The sequence below is a fragment of the Arachis duranensis genome, chromosome 3, assembly GCF_000817695.3.
Source record: "Arachis duranensis cultivar V14167 chromosome 3, aradu.V14167.gnm2.J7QH, whole genome shotgun sequence".
Classification (NCBI taxonomy): domain Eukaryota; kingdom Viridiplantae; phylum Streptophyta; class Magnoliopsida; order Fabales; family Fabaceae; genus Arachis; species Arachis duranensis.
Genome location: NC_029774.3, coordinates 112727282 through 112752354, shown reverse-complemented (window position 1 = coordinate 112752354; position 25073 = coordinate 112727282). Strand labels below are relative to the sequence as shown.

At 36.3% G+C, this 25073-nt stretch overlaps 4 protein-coding genes, 1 long non-coding RNA gene and 1 pseudogene across 5 annotated transcripts; 3 read left to right on the top strand and 3 right to left on the bottom strand.

The window, feature by feature from the left end:
• Positions 1-317: 317 nt before the first annotated feature.
• LOC107480261 (probable inactive ATP-dependent zinc metalloprotease FTSHI 2, chloroplastic) lies at positions 318-5407 on the bottom strand. The gene is given in 13 exon segments (XM_052259150.1): positions 318-500; positions 502-656; positions 747-803; positions 894-1016; positions 1122-1200; positions 1311-1396; positions 1506-1664; positions 1751-1891; positions 2049-2213; positions 2300-2401; positions 2620-2792; positions 2998-4595; positions 5344-5407. Coding segments are annotated over 12 exon segments (2670 nt in total). The 5' UTR covers positions 4370-4595; positions 5344-5407; the 3' UTR covers positions 318-442.
• A 6720-nt stretch (positions 5408-12127) lies between these two features.
• Positions 12128-14164, bottom strand: LOC107480259 (phytochrome A-like; annotated as a pseudogene).
• A 532-nt stretch (positions 14165-14696) lies between these two features.
• Positions 14697-18688, top strand: LOC127745574 (uncharacterized). Its single transcript, XM_052258426.1, has 5 exons — positions 14697-14714; positions 17698-17813; positions 17893-17991; positions 18078-18413; positions 18506-18688. The coding sequence occupies exons 2-5, from the start codon at positions 17742-17744 to the stop codon at positions 18686-18688; spliced, it is 690 nt and encodes a 229-aa protein (XP_052114386.1). The 5' UTR covers positions 14697-14714; positions 17698-17741.
• Positions 18689-18800: 112 nt separating this feature from the next.
• LOC127745709 (uncharacterized) lies at positions 18801-19129 on the top strand. Its single transcript, XR_008007090.1, has 3 exons — positions 18801-18865; positions 18943-19027; positions 19106-19129. It is a non-coding gene; the product is annotated as an uncharacterized LOC127745709 (long non-coding RNA).
• On the top strand, positions 19129-20244 carry LOC127745573 (uncharacterized). The gene is made up of 5 exons (XM_052258425.1): positions 19129-19197; positions 19320-19406; positions 19493-19627; positions 19706-19903; positions 19979-20244. The coding sequence occupies exons 1-5, from the start codon at positions 19129-19131 to the stop codon at positions 20102-20104; spliced, it is 615 nt and encodes a 204-aa protein (XP_052114385.1). The 3' UTR covers positions 20105-20244.
• A 3515-nt stretch (positions 20245-23759) lies between these two features.
• LOC107480231 (protein FAR1-RELATED SEQUENCE 5-like) lies at positions 23760-24980 on the bottom strand. Its single transcript, XM_016100382.1, has one exon. It carries the CDS (start codon positions 24978-24980, stop codon positions 23760-23762), a length of 1221 nt encoding a protein of 406 aa, XP_015955868.1.
• Between the last annotated feature and the right edge of the window lie 93 nt (positions 24981-25073).

The window sequence follows — 25073 nt, the reverse complement described above, 5'->3', positions numbered from 1 at the left end:
TCAAATTCTTTTACAATAATAATTTATAAAAAATCAAATTTATATTTAAAATATTAATTATATCGAAAATTTGTGTTCACAATATTCATTTTTATTATTATTATGTTTTTTTCACCATTACCACTTACCACCATCCATTACATTCATTAAAATGCAATAAATAAATTAATGAAGTGTTGATTTCAGATTAAAAAAAAGTGTTTTTGGCTTTTGTAACTTTGGATTCCGAGCCGCCGAAAACTCCCAGCACTAAGAAAAATCCGCTCAAATTACCAACACGTAGTATTCTAAGAGTATATTTTGAAAATATAATAAAATAATTTTAATATTTTTATGTATTTAATATATTAAAAATTTAATTTTTATAAAATAAATTTTTTTATATAAGGTACAATAAATATGACTATAAAGTAAACTAGTCTAAAAATTGGTGTGCCATTTCTTAAGAGTTGCTCTTCAAAGCTGTCTGGTTTTCATCATTACGAAGTTGTTGGAATTCTCTGCTTGGCAGCTCTAAGGTCAAGAATGCTGGGAGGCATTGGTTTTATGGAGCCATGCAAGTCCACCAGATGAAAGAAGTCTTGTTTTGTTATGTTTTTCTTCTCAACAAGTTCATTCACCACTGCATCCATCAGCACTTTATTTTCATGTAGGATCTGTTTATGCAAAAACAAAGCAAGCTCGCTCTTATTAATCAACAAGAAATGAAATGAACTTGTTGAAATTGTTCATCAATCACAGCATACCTCTTTTGCGCGTTCATAACACAAGTTCACAATCCGCATTGCTTCCAAGTCAATGTCCTGACAATGAAATGCAACAAAGTGTGTTATTTCAATTATGTGGTTGCAATGAGAAAATTGAAGTTGAGACTTGAGAGAAAGAACCCATACGTTTATCCGGTCTGCCACCCAGAAATTGGTAATTCCATGGTGCTTCTCTGAAAGCCCACCAAGAACAAATATCCTTGCTGCGGACCTCGCATTGTCTGCAGTTTCGGCCCATATCGTACTCAACTGAAATATTATAAAACAAGTTAAAACAGCAACCAAAAAGAACCAATGAAGCAAATAAAAAGGACTGAGGAAACTTGAGGAAAGCAAGTAAGAATTTTATCTTACTTGACCACTCCCAAACCAAATTTCATCGGCTGCACGGGGAGCTAGTTGAACCGTAATATGATCCAGGACAGATTGTCGACTGCATGACATTAGTAGTTACAAATTAGAGAAACAATAAAAGGCTCTAAACACAATTCTATAATAGTGCAATGTAATAAAGTTTAATTGATCTCAGAAAAGAATCCATACGTGAGCATTCCTTCGTTAAATTTGATAGGATCCATCTTCACCCGCACATAACCCAATTCCCTACCAGCTCTGGGAGCAATTGTGACCTACATCAACAGCAACATAAAGCTAAAATGTCAATTTTTTCCACCAACAATCAATCGGATAAGGTGAGATTACGTCAATTACAAAATGGATATAGTGTAAATTCCATACAAACTCGATATTTTTAAGATCAGGAAAGTTCACAGCTACGACAGCCATTGCAGCCTCATTAATAGCTACTTGCTTCCAAGTCTCCATGCTTCTCTCCTTTTTATCCAGCATTCCTCTTTCTTCCATTTGTGCAGCTTGTAACAAGTCATCAGTAGTAATCTGCCACAGTGAAATGCAGTAAACAAAAGTATGCAAGCTACAATTGGTGGTCTGACTATCAAATCCTTTTCAATAGGAGATATTACCTCAGTCCTTGAATCCCGCATCATGTTGATGGCAGCAACCTCAACTATGTTAGCTAGCTCTGCACCAACCATGCCATCAGTCATACTAGCAACAGCAAAATAGTCCACATCTTCTGCCATTGGCTTTTTACGAGCATGGACCTATCAAAGTATCACAAGGAAGGCAAAGGAAGAAAGATTAGTCAAAAATCACAATAGCCAAGTTTTGAAAGGATAACCATAAACAGTATTGTATACTTGAGAAAACTGAAGCCTGAAGCCAAAAACCACAGATGTAACATAGTAGAGGAGGAGCAACCTTTAGAATTTCTATGCGACCAATGAGGCCAGGCTTGGGAATAAATATTTTTCGATCAAACCGACCAGGTCTCACAAGTGCAGGATCCAGAATGTCTGGTCGATTGGTGGATGCAATAGTGATCACCTCTCCTCTTCCTTCAAATCCATCTAAGCACACCAAGAGCTGGAACATTCGGTAAATAGTAAACATCAACCAATATATACATACTTCATGAAAGCAGTTGGAAGTTAAGTGGTGCCATGTTTAACCTGATTGAGAGTAGCATCACGTTCCTGTCCACCTGAACCCTTAATCAAGCCACGCTCCCTTCCCACAGCATCCAGCTCATCAATGAAGACAACAGATGGAGCCTGAGAAAGATTGAAGAAAATTGTTGGCAATTGAATGCAAAAACTAAAGCAGAAGAAAGTAGGTAAATTTCAGGTGATTCTGTAAAAGTGTAGCATGATTGGAAACAATAGACTACTTTATGCTTAATGCAAATAAATAAAAGAATTGCAAGAAACAAGATCTTATTTTACTCTAAAGAAAGCAAGAGCACAATGACAAAGCCAAAACAATCATATACATTTTCCCTGGCTTCCGTGTAAAGTGCTCGCACACGAGATGCCCCTACACCAACGTATATCTCCACAAATTGTGAAGCGGAAATAGAGAAGAAATTAACCCCTGCCTCACCAGCCACTGCTTTTGCCAGCAATGTCTTTCCCACCCCAGGAGGGCCACAAAGAAGTATACCACCTGATAATGTGACCAATCCAACGTTTAGAAAATCAAGTATAAAACATAAGCAAATTGTGTTTTACCCTTTCCTTCTTTCTTTATGTTAAATGAAAAACGTAGAACCTGTAAGAACAAACTGTATGCGAACCACCAAATAGGCTTTCCCTAAGGCTAAGGCAGTTCAAATTAATGCATTCTATTATCAAGTGTTGACTGGAGTTACCTGGTATTTTCACTCCTCTCCTTCGGTACATTTCCCCGTGAGTAAAGAACTTGACAATCTCCTCCAATTCAAGACGTATCTTACCCAGCCCTGCAACATCACTAAACTTCACATCTACACCTCTCTCTAAATACTGAGGAAGACTCTTGTTCTTGTTCTTAGCTCTCCGAATGCGTGCCCCAGACTTCATAAACTGCTTTGCCATCTTCAAATAATCATTCTGCTCCTCCCCTTTCTCATGCTCACTCTCATCATCATCATCATCACGTTCAACACCCTCCATCTCCTTCTCCAACTCCCTCATCTTCCTTCTCTCCTCAGCCTCAGCTCTCTCAATCTTAAGCCTATCCTCATAATCCTTCTTTTGCTTCCTATAATTAAGCACCACAATCCTATAGAAAATGTAGAAGAAAACCAAGCCAAGTGCATTGACAACATTAGGATTATTTGCCAAATCATACCAAAGATCAGCCATCCTCACATAATTATCCCTTGCCCGAATCAATGACTCCTGATACTTCCTCTTCCTTATCTCCTTCTTTCGCCGCCTCTCCTCGGCCTTCCTCTGCGCCTTCTTGGCCCTCTCCAACTCCTTCCTCTCTTCCCTCATAGCTTTCAGCTCCTCTTCCCTCTGCCTCTTAAGTTCCATCCTCATCTCCCTATACTCTTTCGCCTTCTTGGATTCTATCTTCGGTTTCTTCTCAGCAAGCTTAAGCATAAACTTTTCAATAGCAGGTAGCACCGGACCCCTTGCCCATATAGGAAGGGGCAAGTTAGGCCTCTTAAGGGGTGGTGTGTATGTATTCATACACAAAGAACCAATTTTTAATTCATCCCATGATTCCCAAAACTTCCTATGAGTCTCAAACGATGGCAAAACCGTCCTGAACACTCTAGAGTCTTCTAGAACCACCAGAACTGGTTCGGCCTTTTGCCTCAAGTTTATAGAACCGGGCTTAATTATGTGTCTGAGCTTCTCAGCCTTCTTTAGTTCAATAATTTCGCTGTAGGGAAGACGATCAGAGACCACTGGAAGACCCTGAGCCCATGACTTCAGCTCCTCCAGCGTCAAAGCTTCGGCCTTTTTGGGTGCCCTTTTCTTTCCCTTCACGGCGGATTCAGCAGCAAGGGTGGTGGCTTGTGGCAGGGAAGCAGAGATAACAGTAAGGGTCACTGTAAGCTTGAGGAAACTGATGTTTTTGTTGCGAGTTTTATCTTTGTTGTCGTCATTTTCGGGTTCTGGTGTTTGAATTTGGGATGATACAATGGAAGTGGAATTGAGGCGTATCGGAAAGGTTCTGAATTTGGAGTTTAGGGATTGTGGGAAGGGAGATGAGGAAGGAGGATAACGGAGGAGGAAAGGGGAAGACATGGGAGTGTTACGCAAAAAGAAAGGGGTATTGGTATTATGCTACATTAGGTTGATAGTTGGTAATGTAGGTGTCGCCATTGTCATTGAAGATGATGAAGACGAAGATGAAGAGCAAGTTCAGTAGTTCTGAAGAAGGGTTTTCTCAGTTGTCTTCTCTTTGGATAAATGTCATGCACTCACTGAGGGCGAATGAGTAAATTACGAGCTTGTAATTCAGGGGTGGATCCTTCAGAAAAAAATTGGCAGCATCAATTGTTTCATCTCAACCATTAAAATCAACCGAATCAAATTAACGGTAAAAAATAAAAGCACAAAGTGACAAATATATCCCTAAAAATTTATATTTTTGACAGATGAATCTTAAAGAAAAAAAAGTATTAACGAAGTCTTTTACGATAATACCCGTGGACAAATTAATTCAAATTAAAATTTTTTACCCTCGTCATAGGAGCTAATTTGGAGGTAAATGTGTCCACATCTACTATTCTGGAGAACTTTATTACTTTTTTTCTTTAAAAATTAATATATCGAAATAAAATTTTAAAAACTGGACTAATTATTAAATCACTCTAATTATTAATTTAATGGTTTATTAATCTAACCAGTTTAACCAAAATAATTATTTTATAATAAAATAATAAATATAAATAAACATATTAAAATATAACCTTTATTAAGCTTGTTGATATTGATAATATACTCCAACTTAAAATGAAAATAACAAGAGTTGAAGTTTTGATTTACTTCGATACCATGTCAACGACCATCTCATCTTATATATCTAAAACTATTTCAAAAACTTGCACCCAAGGAAATCTATAAAACTGGTGCCTGAAGTTATCGTTTATAAATACACAAACTTACTCATATTATAATGCACAAACTTACTTAGAGCTTATTTTCAACTTAAAATGTATTTTTTTTAAATACGCAAAACTACTACTTCCCTACATATGCATTCTTGAATATCATACCGTGACATATCCACAATCTGAACTTAGGTTCTGTTGACCCACACTTATCTACTTTGCCGTTGAACTGAACCGGAAACACGAAATAAATTTACAGATAAATTCTAGTTTCTATCCCTGCCAACCCAAATTTCAGCACCTCTAAATTCTATTAAAAGCTCAGATACTAATATGCAAGGTTAATTATTAGAATGTGGTCCTCAAAATCTTAGTAAAACAATATAATTTTGATTCAGCAACATTAAATCAAGATAATCCATATTGATCAGCATCATGCCATAATTCAGTTTTACAGAGTTTTAATTTATTGTGTGGTCTATATATTTCAAGGTTTTAAGAACCGGACCGATCATCGAACCACTCTAGTCACTGATTTGGTTTGGTTTGGTTTGTTTGATTTTTTCAATTAATTCAAAAAAATACTACCATACTTGTCTGGTCTGACACATCTAGCACTGAATGCTTGTTTAAATTGATGTAATCCCAAATACAAGCCTAACATAATCTTTAACCAGGAAAAGAAAAAAAGACAAAAGGGGAAAGCATTATTGATTACAGATGAAGGAAAAAGAAAGCAAAACATAACTACATAAGAAAAAATATAAAAATAAATAAATAAGCACCTTTTTTTGTTCTACTCCTTTGATTTTGCACACCAATTCATATAGTTCCCTTATGTTCGCCTAAAATATATTAGAGAAACAGCAAAGCAATAATCAGAACTACGTTGGTCTAACATTTCAATTATCACATTATGCCAAGTTAGAACCAAAGTAGATGGCCTTGGATTCGATACTCATCTATACTTAGTGCAACATAACTGCAAAACCAACAAGACAACCCCATATGAAATCAATTGGTACCTTTTTGCTTAATTTTACAGTTAACACACTGTTATCTCTGGCATCAGTCAACTTCCTCGGTAATGCTGGTCCACCTTTATACCTAGACCATGGTAAACAGAAATCTATTACATATTCTACAAATCATGAAATCAAGCGGTAGTGACCATCAGATGACACAATTGAAATATAACCTTAACCGCCCAAGTTCCAAGACTTCTCCATTTATATGTTACCTTCATGATGTCAATACTAAACCTATTAAAAGATAGCAGATACAATGACGGAGGTAATCTAATACTTCAAATCTGCTTCCATTTTCTCATTATTCAAATTTATCCTACCATACTGATTTCAATCTCTTGCTATCAGGATCCAGAACCTCCAAGACTTGATAAATCATACTAAATCACTTCAAAAGTAATTTTTTATTTTATATTATTTTTCTAGAAAAACTAATAATAATAATAATAAACCAGAAGCAGTTTCAGATAAAGTTTTCAGATATTATCACTTTATCAGATAACAGATATTCAACAATACTAACCATACAAAGTACAAACCAGGCATTTTCAGTAATTCAACAGAACAGCAATTGAAAATGAACAACAAACAGAACAGCAATTTCAGTCAAATTACATACCTGACTCAGTGGCTCGGGATCCATCTCTGACTTGAATCGGTGACTGGGTGGGAGGTGTTGTGTTGTGGGTGACCAGAAACGCTGCTGGGTGGTGGCGTGGTGCTGTGCTAGGTGGTGGCGTGGTGCTCTGTCCGCTGGGTGGTCCTGGGTGAGTGGGTGGTGCTGTGCTACTGCTGGCCTGCTGGGTGCGACTGTGCGAGGGTGGTGCTGGGCTGCTGGGCGCTGGCTGTGGCTGGGGCTTCGGGGTGCTCTCTCTGTCCGCGAGGAGGTCCTGGGAGCAGTGGGAGGAAAGATTCGGCGGCCCTGGGCGGAAGGCTTCGCGGCGCTGCAAGGTGGTGGGAGGAACGGTCTCGCTGGCGCTGAGGGTGTAGAGAGTGAGACTGTGATAACTGAGAAGAGAGGGGCTAGGTTCCGTTTGGGGGGTGGGGCGTGGGGGTTACTGGGTCAGAAGAAGTTAGGTCACGTTCATTTGGGGCTGGGGTGGGGGACTTGGTTTTTTTAGGATTTTTTTACTTTACCGGTTCGGTTCGATTAGAGTTTTCATTGTCAGAATCAAAAACCGGACCGAACTACAGTAAAAACAACAAAATATTTTTTTTTCAGTTTTTAATTTATTCGATTTTCGATTTTTATCAGTTTTGAACACCCTTAATTAGCCTCTATATCTGGGTCATCAATCCCTATGGAATTCTCGAAAATGATTATCCTATCAACCTCGTCACCTTTAAGTTCCTCACCACCAGGAGGAAGGAGAGACGACACAAACCTTTTAACCATCGGAAAAGAAAAACAAGCAAATGAATCATGTGATGCATAACCCACATAGCCAAAATCATTATCACTACCCAGGCCTGCTAACAAGCTACAAGTCAACAAAAAAAAGCACTCACTCGACGTATATAAAAAAAAAAAAAAAAAAAAAAATAACAAAGTCAGCTAACAATGAGCAGTGAATCAATAACACAGGCAATGCAATTTATCATCAAGCAGTAACCCAGTAACAAAGTCATCAAAATTGAAATTTATCATCAAGCAATGAACAAAGCCAATCAACCAAGAACCAACGCTGAGCACTGACTGAGCATTCAAGACATTACCTTCGATTTGGTGTCCATTAGATGTTAACTTCCATCTAAAAGTGTCCTCACCTAGCTCTCGATTTGATGCAGGTCTGATGTTTAGAGTTTCAATGATTTGTTTAGGGAGATATTTGCTGAGTAGATTTAAATTCCATTCACTTAAGTTGTTTACAAATTGTATTGCTGAGAGATTTTTTTCTGTATCTGAAACTGTTACTGTTGCAAGCTCTATAAGCTTCCATCTCCTTTCATCCACTCATCCTCCTAAAAGATAATTTGCTCCCCAATGTCTAAAGCCCAACCAGTTTTCTCATCCAATTTCCTTTGTAGTTTAGCAAGTTTCTTCCATAGAGCTGAGTCCGATTTTTTGCTGACCATATCCTGCCTTAATGGCTCCCCTTTATTGTACTTATGAAGAAAGACTTGAACTTATAATGATTTAGGATCCGTCCTTAGTCTTTAGAGGATTTTTAGGAGGAAAGCTTCATTAACAGCTTGTAATTTTCTGCACCCTAGTCCTCCTTGTTCTTTGGGGAGGCATAATATTTCCCACCTGATGTGATGCATTTTTTTCTGCTCTTGCATTTCTCCCCATATGAATTTTCGCTGTAATTTCTCTATCTCCTTGCAAATCCCATTATGCACCTTGGAATGTTTCATTTCAAAGTTCACTATAGAACTCAAGACTGATTTGGCTAGGGTGACTCTCCCAGCTAATGAAAGGCATTGAGCTTTCCACCCCGGCAACTTCTATTTGACTCGATCCAAAACATGTTTAAACTTTTCTTGCCCCTTCCTTTGGTTTGTGAGTTTGAAAACGGCAGATTCTTTTAATAGTTTCCCTTTATTCTCTTTTGACATTGTTCGAGAAAACAATGGTGGTTTTTGGCCTCGCTAATTTTCAGTCCTAATGCACTGCAAAATCGATTTAGAGTCCTCTCTATGTTCTCCATCTATTCCATGTTATCCTCTGCAACAATCAATAAATCATCAACAAAAAGGAGGTGCAAAATGGCTGGTCCATTCTGACCAACTCTGATAGGCTTCCATGTTAGCTCTTCCACGTTGTCCTTTATAGCTTGAAAGAGCTTGTCCAGAGCTATGATAAAGAGGTAAGGGGATATTGGTTCTCCTTGTTTAATACCTCTTGAAGGAGTGAAATCATCTGTTTTTCTTCCATTCCAAAGAACATTATAAGTGACTATAGAGATACAAGTCATAAGAATCTTATTCAGCTTGTCTAGAATCCCAAACTCTTTAAGATAGTCCTGAATAAACTCCATCTTAAACTATCATATGCTTTTTCGAAGTCGTATTTTATTACCATAAAACCTCTTTTTTTTCTGAATTTCTTCATTATATGTGTGATCTCTTTTGCAATAAGAATGTTATCTTAGATTCTTCGACTAGGTACAAAACTAGATTGATAAGGGATAATTCGGTTCTCCAAAGCTAGCTTTATTCTTTCTACTAAGATTTGAGTCGTGCATTTGTAGCAAACATTCACAATGCAATAGGACAAAATTGAGAGATGTGCTCTGCCATCTATATTTTGGGTATGAGGGTGATCAAAGTCTTATTTAGATGTTTAATCAAATTAGGATCCAACCAAACTTTTTTCATTGGTGAATAACACTCCTTTTAATAGTCTTCCAATTATCTTTGTAGAACAAGGACAGGAACCCATCTGGCCCAGGAGCCTTTTGGGAATCTATGTTGAATATGGCTCGCTTAATCTCACTCTCTATTGGAGTGGTAGAGCTAATATATTTTTCTTCATTGATGGGAGGGTAGTTGTTGCGTGTGTTGATATAATCATAGGTGCCTCCCTCTTCCTTATAGAAGTTTTTGTAAAATTCTACTGTATGTTCCCCCAATTCTGCTTTATCTTCTATCCACTCTCCCGAGAGGCCTTTCAACTTTATAAGCAATTCTTTCTTCTTCTAGTGATTGTTTTGGTGTGGTAATATCAAGTATTTCGATCTCCCTCAACAATTCAAATCTTTCGAGACTTTTGCATCCACATAACCTCTTCCTTGTTTAAGATTTTTTGTAGCTCTTTATTAAGGTTCTTCTCTAGTTTGTCAAGATGGTGATTTGAACTATAGCTGGGTAATCTTTAGATTCGTCCTATTTTGTTTAGAAGCCTAATTTTAGTCTTTTCGATGTGGCTAAAAATGTCTCTATTCCACTTTAAGAGATTGCTAGCATGATGCTTCAAGGTTGGTCCCAATTGGCCCTGATCATTTCAGTTCATCTTGACAAAAGTTTCAAACTCAGGGTGGATACCCCACATTGTTTCAGACCTAAATGGCTTCTCTCGTCTCCCTATAATTTGGTTCTTTTTTGGTCATGACTAATTTTTTTTGTTGGTCATGATTTAAAGTTCAAAACAAAGTCATAATCAATAAGCAATTCTTGACCTATCAGCCTAAATCAATAGGCCTAACGAGTCCAACAGTAGAAAAAGGCTTGCTGTAGTTTTATGAGGCTTGATGGCAAAAAACGTTGTTTATAATTTAAATAAGATATTTTGATTTCAAATCTTAAAAATAACAAAAAATTTAAATCATATATTTATTTTTAATTAATAGAAAAATGAAAATACGCGTTGGTTGTTAAAAAAAAATTAATTATTTTGTTAGTTTCTATAATTTCACCAAATTTGCAATTAAGTTTTTATATATTTTTTTCTTTCAATTAAATTCCTACACTGTTTTTAATTTTGTAATTAGATCCTTTTTAGTGTAAAAATTGTTAGAATTAACTAAATATTTCTCAGCAAATTGAAGATATCCATAATTAAGAACCTAATTAGATCTTTGACCACATATTTTTTGAGATAAATATTATGTTAATTTTAATATTTTTTATATAAAAATAACATAATTACAAAATTAAAAATAGTATAGAAACTTAATTAAAAAAAAAAAGTATAAAGACCTAATTAAAATTTTGATGAAACTATAGGAACCAATAAAATAATTAAACCTTAAAAAAATACACCTAGCAAAATTGATTTGGGTTAACTACCAATTTAGTAGTCAAAAGATTCAGCCACCGACAAAAAAGTCCATTAAAGATGTTATTGATAAAATTGTCTCTAAATAATTTAAAAATATAACAAAAAAATCAATAAATATTATACTTTTTGTAAATAACCAAAAAAAAACTTTCATATTTAGTAAATGACTTATTCATTAGATCTAAAATTTTGTGGCAACATTTGAATAAATATTTAGAAAGTGTATAAAAAAATCGAAGCAAAATTTGATCTCTACATTTTTTTATTTTTTAAAAAAATATGACTATTCATAATAAAAAAATTCACTTGACAAAAAATTATCAAATTTTAAAGATAATATCTCATTTTTCTAATAATAATTACAAAATTTTTTATCCAAATTTAATATTTGAAGTTAATTTTTAAAATATATATTTAATATCTAATTTTTTTTATTGTGTTTTTAAATATTTCAAAGACTTATTTGTCAATAATATTTTTTAAGATTCATTTTATCAGCAATATTTTCAAGTACTATTTTAGTAGTTTACTCAAATTGATTTTGTTCCTTTTCTTTTTAATTTATTTTTCAAATATTTTATCCATCACATCACTCTTTCATCCAGTTATCTTTGTCATGGCCGAATTCCATTCACAACACAGCCAAATTCATCCGTGCCAAATATTGAGGGGGATCAATGGGTTCGGCCACGGGTACTCACTCTGCTCCTACCCGATATAATATGTATAATATATGTAAAATAATTAGTAAATAATTAATAATATTGTATCATATTTAAATTTTTACTTTAATTTATATTATGTATGTGATGATGGTTATATAAATTTTGAAATTTAATTTTATTTATTGGATTTTAATAATTATAGAGGCGAGGCGGGTAGCCGCAGGGGCGGATTAGGGTTCAACGTTTTACTAATTGCGGGTAGGAGCGGAGCGAGTTCTATGCGAGTTGTTGTAGGGCGGGGCGGGGTCGGGTAGAACAAAAACCTGCCCCTGCCCACCCTGTTACCACCCCTTGTTCTGTACAATCGCCTTATAGTCACCTTCTTCGAGTGAATTTGTCCATGACTATCTTCTTACCATGTGTTTTGATCTAAAATTGGAAATTCTTTTCTTTACCTAATTTCAAAGTAACAAAACAAATAAATAAATGATCTATAGAGAATATGAAAATCTGAGATTGTAGGTATCTTTTTGTTAATTCTTCATCAATGCAACATTCATGGATGGCCAAAGGGAATAGAAAAAAGACATACCCTGTAGTGCCATGTCCAGCATCTTCTTGATTTCTCTGCTGAAAAATTCTCAACCAATACAAGTAAATCCTTTCCAATAGCTTCCTCAACTGAAAGGCCTGTCAACCAGCAATCTTTGTGTTCCATCCATTGACCATCCCATCAACATTAACAGCCAAAATTGGCACTGATGCTGTTTTAATTAATCCAACCATCTCCCTCCTCATTGCTTGTAGTTCTTGCATCCCTTCAATCTTAAAACCATTTAGTTTTGTATCAATAGCTTGCGTGCTTATATCCATAATCTCATTTATTCATAGTCCTTCCATGGTAAGCTCCTTCCCTTCACAACTTCAAGGAAAGCCTTGTATGATGATCTTGGACTCATCTTTGTAGGATCATCCCTTTCACCAGGTTCATGCTTTGCACCACCCCATCTGATTTCTGCAGCAGTGTGTGATCTAAACCAGAAAACTACGTCCATGGAAGAAATTCTCACAGTTGCCATCCCACAAACAACGTCACCAAGAGCAGCAGCTCCTGGGAAGCCTGCATTAGACAAGCTATCTGTACTCAAACCTGTGGAGTCCTTATGGCACTTAGAGGGCCATAAAGCTAACTCTCTTATGTGAGATTCACTTGGAGCCACACCTAATCTCCATACCTTGTCTCTATACAAGAGTGCTGCTCAATCACATCTCACAAGATCCATTATATTAGGCCTCTGTGACTGCGATACAAGGGGTGCATCTCGCATTAGCATATCGTACAAGAGTGCGTGCATAGGATGTTCTTCTCAACAATCTGATATTCTAACTCTAATTCCTTATTCACATGGATGACAAATACTTGAGCCAAAAATGCACAAACCTACCTTAGAGAAAAGGGAACAAACCTTGGAGTAGTGTTATGGCAAACTACTAAACCCCAAATTCTCTTTCTCTTTTGTGGCTGAACAACATCAGATCCATTCCCATCTTCCCCATCTTCATGATCATTGACCACAACTGCCATAACTAGGGAAGCAATTGAATTCATATATTGCAAGTGGCAAGTGGAAACTATGAGCAGCTCTTGAAGTTGAACCGCACAAAGTTAAATCAATGAAAACTTTGGGGTCTTGAGGCATCTTCACATGCTTTGCATGACAATCAACTATCATATAGACCTTGGAGAATATCAGTGGTTGGATAGTGCAAACCCAGATATGGCTCAAGGCCTGGCTTTGCAACCTCAGCAATCACTTCCCTATGATCATCCTCATGAAATTTAAAGCCATCACCCTGTCATAACCCGTGAGCTCAAAAACTTCTTGAACCATGGTGTTACAAAGCATTTCCATGCTATCACTGGGCAAAGACTGCAATCTAGTTATTACTTTTGCCGCAAGCTTGTAAGATTGGGCGCTCTGGCCGAGTCATGGGAACTTCATGAGGCTTAACAGGCTCAAAATCAATGATCAAACTATCGGTAACACGATGAACAATTGCATAGGGCTTCCCAGAAGTCTTGCAACTAAAATGGGGTTAAGAAGTGAAACCTTCAGAACTGCAAGGGCCTTTTGCAAAGCAACAGCACTCGAGGCCGTGAAAATAGTCCGAATGTCGGTGCCAATGCCAAGAGCAGGGTGATCACCAACACCTGGGACAGCATGGCTAACCATGGTAAGCATTTCAGATGCATTCTGACTGTATGCAATGACCCTAAATGTCTTCTCATCCAAAGCTAGCAAGCACCCAAAGGGCTGGACGAACTTCCCGTTCTGCATATGATGAAGATAAGCTGCTGTGACCCTGTCACATGTTGGCTGGTTTTCTCCACTGGCTGTACCGGAAGACAACCACACCGAATTCAAGTTGTCGAAGGAACTACCGGACTCCTCAGAGTTTGGATGGAGCTTTGCATCCATAGTTAACTGCTGGATGATTGGCTTGGCCTCGACGATGACATTCTGATGCCGGAACCAATAAATATAGAGCCTTATTCGAATATGACAAAATTCTTGAAAGTCAAATTATTCAAAGTAATGATAAATTATGAGCTCAATCACATCATGACTAACGAAGAAAACACTGTTCGATTCATATCCCAAGTAACTAAATAGCATATCGATATTCTAAGCACAAAGACACACACAAGCTACAGAGACACGCTTCAGCAGAGCATAGCTTATCAGCACAGGAAGAAACAATTATAGACAGGAATTTCAGGTTTTAAGGGTAGAGCAGAGAAAGAGAAAGGTGAAATCACCGATCTGGGAAGTAAGAATTATGAATATGTGGGTGAGAATTGCAGATGAAGAAGATGAAGCCGAAGCCGAAGCCGAAGCAGAAGCAGAAGCAGCAGCTATGTATGGCATGAAAGTGAAGGCATTTTAGGCAAAGATGGAATATTTATGAGTTAATGAGTTTTTGGTGGCAAGTGACAACAACTCAATCAAGATAAACTACTGCAAATTCCCACTTCAGATTACACAACTCATCGGTTGTGAGTCGCCACTGTTCAAAGAAATGGAAACAAGTAAACAGGCTCAGGATTCGGTGGTCCAGGTAACTTTGGACTACTTAGTGATCCAAGTAGAAAACATGTTTTTAGAGTTTTTTTATCAATTGCTATGTAGTCCTTGAACTATTTTTAATTGCAAATTAACCCCTTATATTTTATTTAATTATAGAAACTATTTTTTATTTTATAAATTATTTATTTATCATAAATCTATCATGTTCATTAACAATCATTTGCAAAAACAACAACAATTATATCCTCCATGGATCTCAATTGATTAAAATATTACATTCGATCCGAGACGTTCCTGAGGAGTCATGAAATCGTGTTTCGCTGAAATCCAATCGATTGGACTATCGAACCAATCGATTGAAATTTAACCCAATCGATTGGATTTCAGTTTATCACTAAACAATCGATTGTATATTCCTGGTAAGCATGGTTTTGCATAAATCAATCAATTGGGCAAAGTAACCAATCGATTGAACAATGAATTAAATGTGAAATTTATGTAATTCAATCGATTGTTTATGATGTTCAATCGATTGAATTCTTCCAAACAATCGATTGGTTTCAATATTCAATCGATTGGTTCCGGCTAAAAATCGATTGAACTTTGCACGTAACTTCTAATTCAATCGATTGGTTTGAAACTTCAATCGATTGGGAAGTGTCCTAAATGTGTTTTTTTCAGCATTCAATCGATTGGTATTGTAATCCAATCGATTGAAATTTCAAAATCGCTATATATTAAACCCAAACCATGCGTATTGAATTAGAAGTAACAAAATCCCTACAAAACCCACAAAACCAGTATCCCCATAATGGCCAGAACTAAGAACGCCAAAAGAGCCAGGGTTAAGGGAGAAAGCTCTGCCCCTGCCAGACTCATTGCTTCATCCCACTACATGGCAAGGTGGCTGCCGTCTCAAAGGGCACTGAAAAACTATGTGGAGAAGTTCGAGTCAAGGCCAATTGTTCCTCCCAGGTACATAACAGCCGAGTTCCTTCAGGATAGACGTTTTAATTTGGTGTTGAATGCATTGCAAACACAGCACTTAGTTGATTTTGTACAAACTAGGGATGAGTATTACCCGCACTTGGTTAGGGCTGTTTATAGTACTTTGAATTATGTTGTTCCTGAACCTGATGAAGAGGGTGAGGTAATGCCGCTGATTGAGTTTGATTTAGGGAAACAGCATTATAGAGTTACTTTGCAAGAACTAGCTGAACAATGGAGTCTAGTTTATCATGGGGCAAAATTTACTGGTGGTATTGCCGCAGATGAGGAATGGGGTAAATACAACGGATTAGTTGGTTTGCAGAGTTTACAATATGAGAATCCACAAATGGATGCTAGAGGTAATATAAGTTGCAGTGGGTTGGGGATTGAGCAGCGTATATTGATGTATTTGTTTTCATACATGTTGATTCCAAGAAAACATAATCATGGAATCTTGTTTAACGAAGATATTTTAGTGCTTTGGGCTATGGTGACTTGAAAGGAGATAAACTGGCCTTATTTTATGGTTCATCATATGCTTGAGATGAAGAAAGGAAAATCAAGTGTTGGTTTAGGATATGCTTGCCATTGGGCCAAGATTTTCAAATGGCTTGGAATTGACTTGACTGAAGAGAAAAGTATCGTCTTGACTAATGTGGCCAAGATTGATGACAGCACTCTAAGACAGATGGGAAGAGATCCGGATGCCCAACAACCTCAGGCTCAAGGGCAACCACAAGACCAGGTGCAAGCACAAACAGAGCCACCCCCACCACCACCCCCTCCTTCGCCAACAATGCAAGATTTGATGGATGAATTGCAAAGCATGAGAGTATATATGGAGGATCAATTTATTGATATGAGGCAGCGTCAAGACAGGCAAACGGAAGCTATCAATCGTCAGGGAGAAGCAATTGATAGTCTATGCACTAATCTGGGCATCACAAACCCAAGGGGCATCATCCCAAGGCCTGGACCATGAAGAAATTGTTTTCTAGAATTCCACATCATCCTATGATCTCCATTGATGCTTGGATGGGAGTTAATACATTGAGTTACAAAAAATGTAGGACAAAATCTAGGTGTTATCTTTACTGTATCATGAAATGTGTCATTTCACTTTTGAGAGTCATACTATTGTTCATTGTGTAATTTCACTTTTGAGAGTCTAGGTATGTTTGATGCTGCTACTATTGCAACAGAAGCATAAGTTATTGATCAGCTTGTTTTGTTTTTAAAGTATTAGCTATGCATGTAGATCTGCAATCAGTTCTTGTATTAAATTGATTGAAGAATGCTTGCAATCAGATGTGTATGGAAACCAATCGATTGAAAAGGTAGTAAAATCGATTGTTGTAAACTCATTTTCTAATGCAATCGATTTATTTCTATTGCAATCGATTGAATTTTCAGTGAAATCGATTGGAGTACTCTTATATATACTATTTCAATCGATTGGATTTTAATTCAATCGATTGATTAATACACACACCTCTCATTCAATCGATTGTGTTGTTATAGTAATCGATTGGAGTCGATTTAGTTACTGCTTCAATCGATTGTTTTCTAAGTGCAATCGATTGAATGAGAATCTTTTATTATTTCAATCGATTGGTGGCCTATCTACCAGTTTTGAATCTTGTTTTATTTAGTTATTAATCTAATGCGTCTATTATTATTATTATTATTTATCTACTTAAAAATAATTATAGATAAGATATAATTATATGAATTCTTCAAATTTAATTTCTTAAATTGGAAATAAAAATTAATTTAAAATTTGAAATGTATTTGTTTTTAATTAAAAGATAAGATATCTTAAAGAGTTTTAAGATTATTCTGTTGATTTAAAAATTTTTAAAAAGATAGAATTAAAATTTTGTTATCTTTTTTGGGTATATATATGTGTTCAAGTCGACTAAATTTTTATACGTTGACAAATTATTTTAAATATTTGCCTTTCAACTAAGTCTACTCGTAATATATTCTTCCGTCGATAATAATTATGGATACTCCTTCTAAAGAAGATATAGTAGGGGTCTCCAATGATGCATGTAACACACAGAATATGTCACTGGACTGTAATGTTATCAAAGTTGATTTTGGTGACCAACTTGAAACTACAATTCCTAGTGCTAAGGTAAGACTTAATGGGTTTTTAATTTCTAGTATAATGTATTACGAGTAATTTAAAATTTTATGTTTTTTATTTTCTACAGGATGACCAAGTTATTTTTGACGATGTTATTCAAAGCGAGAATCTAAATAAAGTTCAAGAATTGTCTAGTAAAGTGGACAATGTCCTCTCTAGCATAGAGGTAATTTGATGTAACAAACAGTAATTAATATATATGATGTTAAATAAGTTATATATTATAACCTTTTTTACCATTCTTTTTTGCAGTCAATGAGAGTTGTAAACATTGCTCGGGACGTAATAATTGATAAAATCCTTGAATTTGTAAGCCGCATTGAGACAATGATATCACAACTCAGTCTGAACAATGATTTCGAGACTCCGACCAAGCTCTCTGTACAGAACACACATCCAATCTCAAGATTGAAGGCTAAGAGTTCAGCTATTGATATTCATACGGCTATATCAGACGATGAGGATGATCTTACTGTACTGGATCATATGTCTTTCACCCACGATGATCCGTTCCACATCAAGATCAATATGGACAAACCAGTATCTCCAACTATAAGATCCGCACCAAAAAAGAAAAATATGTCAAAGGTATATGCATGTATTGTAAAATTTCATAACTCTTATTATTTGATATTCTTAACATGATAATAAGAATATACTGAAACTGTTTTTTTTCTTAGGGTAAGAGCATTATGGGGACGCAGAGAAAATTACCGTTCACTCACCCAAGCGGAATTAGAAAGCCAAAGATTGAGCCCAAATCAGTCAATAAATCGAAGGCGTCTTATGCACTGAGCCAACCCACAAAAGACTATAGAAGAGCTGTTTATTTCTTTTCCATTACCAGCGTAATTACCACTTAAATTATATAGTTTCTTATGGGCACTGCTAATTATTACATTTAGTGATGAGTTGCTAATACTTTTGTATTAAAATTTGTAGTCAATGCAGTGTCAATTTATGCCAACTCCAACTATGCGTCTTTTGGAAGATCAGATAAAGGCCTGTGCATATATATTTTCAGCATCGCTAGATCCATCGTAAGTTAATTTGATATTTTCTTTGTTGTCGATGAATGAGGGCCAATCTAATGTGTTTCGGTTTTTAATGGATACAGTGAAGAACTTGTCGTAACAAATACAATCAGAGCAACTAGATCAGACTTTGCACATTTCATACCTGACAGACCCATTACTGATAAGGTACAGAAGTAATCTATTAGGTAATCTACGTTCGGTTCTGGGCATGATCTCTTAATATATATTTGGATTGTGATCCAGATTCTTGAATTAGCGGCATTGAAATGAAATGCACTGATGATCAATCTGATGTAAGTTTCAAGACAACATGGCAACTTCCACCGAGATTTGTGGTATGTTCTATAACCCTGAAAAGATAAGTTCATTTATCTTTAGTTACAAATGTAATGATGATATAGAACTATACTTCTTTATCATGTACTAAAGACTATATTGGTTTGCATTAATGAACTAGATGGATGTCTTCAACAAGAAAGATTTAAAGAAGAAGATGGAAGACTACATTTATAAATTTATGCAACCTACTGCTGATTTAAAATTTGTAAGAATTTTTTCTTAAGATTCATTTTTGGATACAGTTTTCCATTATCAGCATACATAACCGAGGGGCAAATTTTTATGGTTTAGATATACGTTCCTATTCAAGAGGATGACCACTGGTATCTAATGGTAATATCGGTTTGCGAGCATACAATTTATCACATGGACACCCATTTTAATGATGACAGAATTCGCTATCGTGAACGTGTTATGAAGACACTAGTAAGTCCGTGGAAAAATTTACATAAGCTTATTAGATCTTATTTTGTTTTTATTATTTAACCAGTGAAATGAAATCAGGCACACGTACTGGAGCAAGTCATCACGTCGAATTTTTACAAGGATGATGGCATTCAAGAGTATAATAAACAATTTCATGACTACAAAATTGAAAGACCAGAAGATATACCTCAATGTTCCTCAAGCTTGAACTCTGCAACTTGGGTGATGAAGTGGATGGATATGACTTATGAATTTAAGCCATATGGTAACAACAAGGTGAGCATTTATAAAACAAATCTCTAATATTTAATCCCTATTTTTTGGTACTAATTCATAATGTATAATTTCTAGCTTGATGATCACGATATTCGCATGATAACCGCGGTGCATATACTCCGGAGTCGGATCAACTATAAGAAGCCACAGATTATAGCATCGGTCGAGGAGTTTTGGAATATGCACAGTTCTTATAATTAATCTAGATAGAGTGTAATACATTGGTTAGTGCGTATTTATTTGTTAGAGTTAGTGGATGTACTTCTTGCAAATTTCTTTAAATGACTTCTTAAACAGAAATGTATTGCTTCGTTACTTTTCTCAATTTTACTCTATTTCTATGCACCGTATGGAGTTTTAGTTTAATTTATTTTAAAAACACATATTTTTAATGTCATTCCCATTGATTATTTCAATAACCATCTCATACAAACATTATTTTAACAACCATCCCATACAAATATTATTTCAAACTATAAGTGATAAATTTGTAAATAAATAAAGCAAAATAAAACCATGACGATGTTCTCTTACTTATTAAGAAAATAATATTATTTTGTTACTTCTTGTTTCTAAAATTATGAAAAAAAATTAAAGTAGAAAAAATGAAAACACATTTTTGTTCTACTCCAACCTTAAATTTATCCATTTTAATCGTGTTTATGAAAATAAATTCTTGTAATCGTTATTTATATTTGTGACTGATTAGTTTTAAAACCCGAATCTTATTTCGTTACAACCGAATTATAACCGAATTATTTTCATACCTAGCTACTTCAATTTAATGAACGTTAGTGGATTATAATTGAAATGGAAAAACTAAAGAAGCTAGCTACATACTAATAGCTAGAATGTCATTATTTGTAAGCAACGAATTGCTAATCCCACCAAGAAAGCAAATTGATTTTGTCATATAAGTAGAATGATTAATTCAAGTATATTATTATTGTGAAATATTGTGAAATATGTATGTATAGTATTAAAATTTGGCAAACTCTTCCGTGTAGATAGGAAGATTTTATCTATATGTATAGATTAGTGTTGGCAATACTTAAATGTGACAAGTGTTGGTGGAGTGAGACATTTTCTGCATAAGTTGCAGGGCATTGCAGGGCATTGCAGGGTGTTGCAGTGATAGTACTTAACCGGTCACGTGCATTATGAAGTACCTTACTGAGATTAGCAATGTGTAACAATAATTAATAGTTAAGATCATTTTCATTATGCGTTTGGTAATATGGGTTCTTTTATGTTTTTGATTGGATGAGAGCAATTAATTTTGGGCCTATTGCAAAAAAAGAGAGGCATATAAAAGTAGTACTAATTTAAGACCCAAAAACTTATACAAGGTGACCAAAATTAATGTTGGTCTTACTGTCGTAATAGTTTTTTAATAAAGTTTTTAAGCTGCAAACAACTACTTGATCTCATTTCTTACCTTTTAAATCTTATCACCTTTTTTCCACTAATAACATTATATTTCTATAGGTCAAAACACAAAATCATTGCACAGGAGTTCCATGCCTCTCCCTTTCAATTATGGGCCCATTATAATTGCTTTCATGCAATCAAAAAGACAAAAAAGCCCAAATTACTAACATATAATTAAAATCATTGTAACTACTTATTACTATTAGACATTGGGATAATTCAACAATGCATGTGACCAGTTCAGCAGATCATTCCTGCAACGCCTGCAGAATCCTGTAAAAAATGTCTCACTCCATCAACACTTGTTATACTGAGGAGTTGCCAACACTTGTCTACACGTGTAGATAGAATCTCTTATCTACACCGAAGAATTTGCCTTAAAATTTCTCATCAGCCGTTTTTCTACCCTTCCTTATATGAGACAGATTGTTTGATCTGTTTGTGTCTGTGGTTGTTGCAATCTATATTAAAGATCAATATTAAAGTATAATTATAGCTTTTGATAAAGATCTTTCTATCAATCCAGTTCCTTTGGTATAGCTTTGTGGTATAATTATAGCTTTGTGGTATAATTATACCAATTCAAAATTAGCCTGCATATACTACATTAAAGGAGAAATCTTAAGCTTGTACAAGTTAACAGCACGTAATCCACCTGACATAAAGCTAAGCAAGGACTCAAGAACTGTTTATTCTGGACAAAAGGGGATCATAAACAAGTGATTTGTGTGGAAGTTCAATGAATAAACAAACAAACAAACTATGCTAATATTTTAATGCAATGCCATAAACAAACCATTGATGACGGGTTCCTATCTTCAAGCTTGTGGGGGACTAGAATCAATCAACAGAGTAGCTGTTGGGATAATCTTCCTTCTTAATTCTTATATACGTCAAATAATTTCCTACAAAATGAAAACTGAGCACAGAATAGGGCCTTAAAACAAAAACAAAACAACACTCACAGGGCCAGAAATAAGAACATTCACACAGCCAGAAATCACTTACAATCAGCACAATATACTAAAAAGAGCCAGAAATCACAAACAATCAGCAACTAAAATTAAAATACAGCAACAAATAATCACCGTAAATACTAAAATCGATAAATCTATCAACAAAAATTCAAAAACAGTTGAGTCAAGTTAAAAAATACTAAAACAGCAGCAGCAAGTACCAAACAGCAACAACTAATCCTTAATCACACTAAACCTGAAATTTCAAACAGCAACAAGTAATCCCTAATCACACTAAACTTGAAATATCAACAAACATTACAAACAGAGAACAAGTAATCCCTAATCCCTAAACAAAATTTTCAATAATGATTTCATTTTCACTGTTGGCAGCAGCAAGAAAATGTTATCCAAAATTTCAGAAGTCAAAGAAAGAGCAACAGCACAAAAACAGCAAAAATTATCAATTTCACATTAAAAATCAACAAACAGAGGCTCTGGGAGAGAAGACGGAGACACGAACAAAAAAGCCCTAGACACTAACCTTCGATGGAGGCACGAACGGCGACCAGGGAGACGACGGCTACCCGGGAGACGACGGCGAGCGGCGATACGGCAGCAAGTTGCTCCAAGCCAACAAAACAGAGATAGCCACGGAGGTCGGACGGATGACGGGAAAGCAGGACGCCGAGCTACAAGAGAGGGCCAGGCCACGGACGGCGGCAGCACTGCGGCAGAACCGTTGCAAAATGCAGAGAGAACCTAGGGTTTTGGTTTGGTGAGTTATGATGAAGAGCCGTCGAGGACCTGTCGATTTACTGGGTTCCGGACACGGGGAAGAGGAAGAAGCGGCGGTGCTGAGGAACTGGAGACGGCGGCGGAGCTGAGGAACTGGAAACGGCGGCGGCGACGATGGAGGGCTAGGGTTCCTTTGCTTCAGAGTTCTCCAGGGAGTGAGTAGTGAAATAGTATATGAATGAATGATTGGGAAAGGGGGGTTTGGGTGGAGACATGGAGTGGATCCATTTTTTTTTTAAGAGACGGCGTCGTTTTTTCTGAACCGGCCGGTTACCGGTCCGGTCCACCCGACCGGTTCTCAGCCGATTCAGAGGTTTTTCAGCGGTTTTGTTTCGAACGGTTATAAATGAAGGACCGGATCGCTTACATTGCTGGTTCTCAATTGAACCGGAATCGACTGGACGGTCCGGTCCGGTTTATAGAACTTTGATTATGAGTCATCAAATAATTAATATATATAAGTAGCCAGCACGGCAGCACTAAACAACAGTTGAATACTAATTACGATAATTCTAAATAGACAAAAATTATTAATAAAATCTCATTACACCTAGAAAGCATAAGCACGACTATTGGAAGAATGTATAAAATCTCATCAATATAGTAAAAAAGAAAAAATACAGTTACGGAACTGATTTTCTACCGAAAAACATTAAAGTTTATGGAGGTTGCTAACTATCACTATCTAACTCAGCCGTCGCTTCGGTACACATGTCTCCATCGTCCGAACCGATTGCTTCATTCTCCATAATGTTGTTGTCAATGTCCTTTTGCCAAGGACATGTTGTCTTCTTATGTCCTTCCATTTGACAAACACTACAACGTTGCCGCTTCTTCTTCTTAGATGGCTGTCCTGAGCCTCCAGTGGTTGGATGCACATACGGATTGCTACTTCTAGCTACACCTGAGTGAGGTTGATTATCTCCTTCGTCTGCAGCCTTGTAAGATGAGTACAATCCCATAATTAAATCACGTGTCTCTTCATATCTCTCTGGTACTTTAGCAGCAACAGCAGCCAGTTGTTTAGAAAATTCCACCAAAGCACTTTGACGACTAATAACAACAGCATCCCTGGTGAACCCACTTGGATCATTGAGTGCTGATTTAACCTTTTTTGTCCATCTATCCAATACCAATGACCGGGGAATCTCACGGATGTCTCTGTCAACCAGAACTTTCACAATATGTTCGCAGGGAATACCAAATGACTCCATTCGTAAACAGGTACACATGAAGATCATTTCTTCTTGACGAAAATCAACGGTCCACGTAAAATCGGGCCTCCCATGTTTACACACAGTGTACTTTATGCAATCATCGGTATTATCTATGTTCAGAACCCGCATTGATCCAGCTCTGGAGAGAAATGGCCGAAAGAAAAGAAATATCTCATGAGTGTATAACTCAGCAGCATATCTCTCTAGCAGCTCTATACAAGTTTGCATGACGGGCACCCCACGTGTAGATTCATAATCAGCATTAAATTCGTTAAAGCACATGTGTGCTACACACCTTTGAAAATGCTCTACAAAACTCGTCAAATCATACCGCGACCCCACATACCTTCCCACAACTGAGTGTAAACCTTCACATCTTGATGTAGTTCTAAAGCCAGCAAAGAATTTTCCTCTTAGATATGCAGTAGCCCACATATGCTTCTCTTCGTACATGTTGATCACCCACGGCTTATCCTCAATGCCAAATTCTTCAATAAGCTGAACCCACTTACGCTTAAACACGGGAATCTCGTAGTCTCCTGTCATGATTTTTCTAAATTTAGATGTAAACGATGGATTTCCAACATTGCTAGTTGCATTTCGAATAAGGTGCCAAGCGCATAATCTATGTCTGACTTCGGGAAATACATCTCTCACTGCATTCCTAATCGCCATGGCCCCATCAGTTATGATTGAGGTCGGGGTCTTGCCCCTCATTGCAAACATGAGCTGACGCAGGAGCCAAATATATGTATCAGTAGTTTCGTC

What these genes read in the sequence shown, in the direction of transcription:
- LOC127745574 (XM_052258426.1), top strand. Translation starts at nt 17,742, where the DNA reads ATGTCACTGGACTGTAATGTTATCAAAGTTGATTTTGGTGACCAACTT. An exon ending in CTACAATTCCTAGTGCTAAG is followed by an intron (nt 17,814 to 17,892) that starts GTAAGACTTAAT and finishes TATTTTCTACAG; the next exon opens with GATGACCAAGTTATTTTTGA. An exon ending in ATGTCCTCTCTAGCATAGAG is followed by an intron (nt 17,992 to 18,077) that starts GTAATTTGATGT and finishes TCTTTTTTGCAG; the next exon opens with TCAATGAGAGTTGTAAACAT.
- LOC127745573 (XM_052258425.1), top strand. Translation starts at nt 19,129, where the DNA reads ATGAAATGCACTGATGATCAATCTGATGTAAGTTTCAAGACAACATGG. An exon ending in CTACTGCTGATTTAAAATTT is followed by an intron (nt 19,407 to 19,492) that starts GTAAGAATTTTT and finishes TTTATGGTTTAG; the next exon opens with ATATACGTTCCTATTCAAGA. An exon ending in AACGTGTTATGAAGACACTA is followed by an intron (nt 19,628 to 19,705) that starts GTAAGTCCGTGG and finishes AAATGAAATCAG; the next exon opens with GCACACGTACTGGAGCAAGT.
- LOC107480231 (XM_016100382.1), bottom strand. Translation starts at nt 24,980, where the DNA reads ATGGCGATTAGGAATGCAGTGAGAGATGTATTTCCCGAAGTCAGACAT.